The following is a 5,482-nucleotide window of genomic DNA, read 5'->3' on the forward strand; positions in this document are numbered from 1 at the left end:
TAGTTAAACCTAATCATAAAAAAAAAACTGATGATGATATGTCGTAGTATTATTGTTTTGATGTCACTCTCGGTCGATGATATTTCATTTGATACATAATTCCTAATTTTATTCAATTTTTGGAAAAGAATCTCAGTGAATAAATTTTTTGAATCTCTCAAAAGTCAAAGGTACCATTCACTACTCCTCCTCTCATGAACCTTATAAGCCCATTAATATTATAAAGCCCATTAGTTCGGTAAAACAATTAGATGAGAAAAGCCCAATAATAACTTGATGCATGTCCAGTCCCTTCCTCATCGCTGTCGTCGAAGGTCTCTCCGACTCTAGCGACTATGGCGTCTCTGCAGCCACCGTGGGATAGAGTTTCTAAACCATCTCTCTGATATACCTAGTTTCAAGATTCTGGAGCTTAAATGATCAGAGATCCATGCAAATTATGGTTGAAGTAGTTAGGATTTGTCAAGAGTTAGCGATATAAGCTTAGAGATTAATGTTTAATCATCAACACGATACGAAGAAGCTTCATCAAAAGTTTCAAAATTTGAGACGCACATAGAAAGATCGAAACTTAAAAGGTTATGACAATGGAGGAGGGAACTGAATTATTATTTATTACCGACGGTGATTACATAAGTTTGCGTTTCTGCATATTATTTGCGTACAAAGATTCAGAATAAAGTCTCGGTCTTGCTCGCAACATTTGGTGGCTTCGCTGGTTGAGAATAGAGGAAACTGTTAGTAGTTTCTGCTGGAGGAGCTCCATGTGAAGTCTGGAACAGACCCCCAGCTTTGCTTTGAGTGTTTGGTGGCTTCACAGGCACAACATGAAGCAAACGTTTAGTGGTTTCTGCCGGAGGAGCTCCATGTGGATTATCTGAGATCCCTGGAAAAGGTCCGGACCAGTACAGACCCTTGGTTTTGCACAGAAGGATAGTCTTGGTTGATGCATCATGCACACTAGCGAAGAGGAAGAGAGTAAATGATATCACGAGAACTAAGGGCATCTGTATTGGGAGTCCCTTAAGGCATCACTTAGAGGGAAAATGGTGGGAACCGAGGAAGAAAGAGAAGGGAAAAGCCTTTAATTAAGGGCTGTCCCTTACTCTTCAATGACAAAAAAAAAAAAAACAAAAAAAAAAGCAAAACAAGAGACTCTCTCTCCCTCTCTCTTCATCCCACCAATAAAGATGCCCTAAAGAGAATTTTGCCATTGCTAGCTAGTTTGAAAATTGTGATATTTTGTTGATATGGGTTCATGGGTTTATATAGACTGTAAAAAACCTCATCTTCTCTTGAAAAAGGAATAGTAGTTGAGGTTTCACAGTCTAGGATAACAAGAATCACAGCTACTGTTCAAGTTTAAACACAAAAACAGGCCAACTCATTAAAAACTTGTGGTTAAAGACGCGTGTCACTATCTCTAGTTACTTTCTATTTTACACTGGCTAGTTGGCTACTGTAATATCCCACTAAGCTATTATTTGTTAGAGTAGTTGGTGCGTAGATTATGCAGACTTTGGAAAGAAGCTCTAAACTATTTCATTCTGAATCCTGCAGAGAAGCCTTATCTTCTGTCGAAAAAGGAATAGTAGTTGAGGTTTCACAGTCTTGGATGATAAGAATCACAGCTTCTTTTTACGCACAAACACATGCCATATCTCTAAAGACTAGTGGCTAAAGATTAGGATGCTGTTCAGAGTTTAAACACAAAACACAGGCTAAATCTCCAATATGTGTTAATCTATGCCCAGTTCAGCCCATTCACTTTAGTAAGCCCATTAGTCAAATAATAAAAAGCCCAAACTAAAACGACACCGTATAGACACTCTTTAACTATATTTTTCGTTTGCTTTTGCTTTGTCATCTTCTTCGCTCTTCTATCTTTAATCTCATCGCCGTCGTTAGGGTTTTTTTAATCCTCGGAGCCAAAACCATGGCGTCTCTCGCCAAGTTTCACTACTCTGATCGAACGTTCCACCTCAAGCTCAACGACGGTCAGAGAAGCTTTCAACCGAAACCTACTTTATACCGAATCCTCCAGAAGCCTCGTCCCTCTCGCGCCATTAGAGCTTCATCGAGCCCTAAACCCTCTTTCCTCAAATCAACCTGCGTAACTCTCACCACAGCCGCCGCTCTGTTCTCCGCCTCCCTACACCTCTCCGCCAAACCCGCCGCCGCAACCCCAATCTCCTCTCCTCCTCCACCGTCATCCACAGAGTCAATCGAAACGGACCAAATCTCATCGCTGGAGAAGCACATCGCCACCAACCCAAACGACTCGGAAGCTCTCCAATCCCTAATGAAAATCAAACTCCAATCCAAAAACCTCGACCAGGCGCTGGAGATTCTCAACCGCCTGATCTCGCTCGATCCCGAGGAGCAGGAGTGGCGGATCCTAAAGGCTCAGGTGCAAACCTACGGCGGAGATTTCGACTCCGCGACGAAAGGATTCGAGGAGATTCTCGCCAAGGATCCGCTCCGCGTCGAGGCTTACCACGGACTCGTGATGGCCTACTCCGATTCGGAATCAAAGCTCTCGGAGCTCGAGGGGAGAATCGGGGAAGCGATCGAGAGGTGCAAGAGGGAGGACAAGAAGAAGGATTTTCGAGACTTCATGCTTTTGATCGCGCAGATTAGGGTTATGGAAGGGAATCCGAGCGAGGCGCTTAGGGTTTATCAGGAGCTCGTGAAGGATGAGCCTAGGGACTTTAGGCCGTATCTGTGTCAGGGTTTGATTTATACTTTGTTGAAGAAGAAGGACGAGGCGGAGAAGCAGTTCGAGCAGTTTAGGAGGTTGGTTCCTGAGAATCATCCTTATAAAGAGTATTTTGATTCCAATATGCTCAATACCAACAAGCTTTGAGAATTTGAGTTATGTTTGGTTTGTAGTTTGTACTTCATCAATTAAAAATTGTCATAATCGAATTGAAAGACTATATCTTTTGTTATCTTTTTTGCTAACTGCGTACCGGGAGCTAAGTTCTCAATGAAGTTCACAACGGAGATGTATAATCTAGATCCAAACGGGTCAAAGAACTACTTACCAGCCGGGTCAACCCAACTACCCGATTGGTCTTTCGTCTTCTCCCTCTGCTACTCGACTTTCTTTGGTCTCTGGGTCTATTTCTGCTACAATAAGAAGCTAAGGATTCACGTTTTAGTAGCTGCTCTGCTTCTAATGAAAGCTCTAAGTCTGGTTTGTGCCGCTGAGGTTAAATTCTACTTGAGAACCACAGACACACCTCACGGCTGGAACATTCCTTTCTACGTTTTCCATTTCATCGGAAAAGTTTTGCTCTTCGTGGCGATTTGGTCGTTCTTGTAACCGAATAAAAGAATGTTGATGATGGTGATCGCATTTCAGGTTATAGGCGTCATGGGTTCGATTGTAGGTGGGGAGACTGGATCATATATCCAAAACTGGTCACTTTGGACCCATATCTTTTCGTTTGGAGAGGTATTTTGCTGGGTCTGGATTATTAGTTCAAGCTCCTCAATGAAGCGGGAGAGGCCTAACAGCGCAGCTTCCAATCACACGAAATGCAGATTGGGCCAAGATAATAACCCCAACAAGTGAACAAACTCTTCGAACAATTTGATCATATTCTTGCGTTTCTATAAGACTTATTATGGTTTCCTTACAGACCTTTTACTTTTACTTACAAAACGTGTAATGGATTACTGATTATTGTTGTTTTGTGTTCGGCTTGGTTATCCCTTACAAGACTATTATCATGCTCTTAGTATAAGAATGGTGAAGCCAAATCAAATGTGTCATCTTAATAAGATGAAATGATCTGGATAGCTATAATCAACAAGCTAATGTTGAGGCTTGCATAATGATCTCAGTCGCCATCTTATCCCTGTCTTTTGTTGTTGTGGGGGATAAGGCCAACTCCTTCGGCATGATGCAGAGGAGTTCTAAATTGATTTTAAAAAAATTAAAAAATCAAAAAACAATAAAAAGTGTCAGAAAAATATCCTGCAGACCAACTTCATAGAACTCATTTAAAAACTCCAAGGGCATGATTAACCCCGGTCTCTTAGGCGGGGTTCTTAACTTATGATTATTTTTTTTTGTTTTTTACACTTTCATCTAAGAGATGGCTCTTATATTTTTTATTTAAGAGACGGCTCTTAACTTTTCTTAATTAAAATCTAAGAAAAGCAAAAAACCGTCTCTTAGCCAAAACTAAGAACTCCAGTTAAGAGACTAAGAACTCCAGTTAAGAGACTAGAGTTAATGATGGTCTAAGACATGCTGTCACTTTTTTAATTGAATAACTTTTGGTACAAAATACAAAAATTAAATAAAAAATAAAATCATTATCAAGATATTAATGCTTTTATCATTAAGAATTTGATGTAGGTTCTTTGCCATTGGAGGTGCTCTAAGGAGAGGTCATTGGTGATTGGTATAACGGCCACTGGAGCATTGATTATTGTTTCAACACTTGTGACTATGTGTTATTGGGTGACTGCAAATAGGATTGAAGGCTCTAAATAATCTCCACCTTCAATGATGTCAGATTCCGAGTTAGTTAATCAAAAACACAAACGGAAACTTTATGCTATTTGATTGGAGTGAAAAAGAGAATAAATCATTCAAGAGCAGAGAGATTTATGTGTGTATATGCACAATAATAATTGTAACATCCTGATTTCAACTCTATTTAAATGTTTAAAAGAATTGATTTCTAGTATGTTATACTCCCTCTGTTTCTGAAAGTAAGATTTTTTAGATTTATTTTTTGTTCCAAAATGATATATTTTCTAAAATTTTAAAGTACTTTTAGTAGTTAATGTTGAAAAGTTGTATACTTTTAAAAAATATTAATTGAAAATATTTGAATTAGTTGAATACTATTGGTTGATATTTATTAGAAAATATATAGTAAAATAAATAATAAATTCAATTGTAAAAAATTAATTGTTTGGTGAATACTCTGTAAAATCCTTCTTTTGGAAAAAGAGGGAGTAACATTAATCTTTTTGGTCACGTGTTAAAAAAGATTCTCAAAATTGAATTAAATGTGTTTGAACTACAACAGCCGAATGATAAGTGATTTATCGTGAAACCGTTGGTAATATTTTGTTAACGAAGCCAAACACACAAAAAGATCATGTGGTGTCATCGACAGAGTAGGGAGCTCGAGTGAACGCGTGTGGAAGCTCCGAACGTTGCAGTTATAGAAATAGTACTAACTTTTGCATGCTACGATAGTTTAAAAAAAAACTTTTGCATGCTACGTTGCAAGTAAAAAAGCGTTATGGATGTAGTGAACAAATATGAAGATTCAAAAAGATTAGCTTAGGTTAAGAAGATTGCAGTCCACAAATTTGCTTGGTTGATCAAGACTATGTCAAAAACAAAGAAATATAATCGAGGCGAAGTCAAAGTCAAAATAAAACAACAAAAATATCAAAACTTTGACTTAGAGTTAACGTCGACATAAACAGAGATTGCTATATATAACCG

The 5,482-nt window shown here is 38.6% G+C and overlaps 1 protein-coding gene across 1 annotated transcript; it reads left to right on the plus strand.

Annotated features, from left to right (window-relative positions):
• Positions 1-1,842: 1,842 nt before the first annotated feature.
• On the plus strand, positions 1,843-2,953 carry LOC106448726 (protein SLOW GREEN 1, chloroplastic-like). Its single transcript, XM_013890577.3, has one exon. The coding sequence runs from the start codon at positions 1,937-1,939 to the stop codon at positions 2,864-2,866; it is 930 nt and encodes a 309-aa protein (XP_013746031.2). The 5' UTR covers positions 1,843-1,936; the 3' UTR covers positions 2,867-2,953.
• Positions 2,954-5,482: the final 2,529 nt, after the last annotated feature.

Source organism: Brassica napus, chromosome C3 (genome assembly GCF_020379485.1).
Source record: "Brassica napus cultivar Da-Ae chromosome C3, Da-Ae, whole genome shotgun sequence".
Classification (NCBI taxonomy): Eukaryota; Viridiplantae; Streptophyta; class Magnoliopsida; order Brassicales; family Brassicaceae; genus Brassica; species Brassica napus.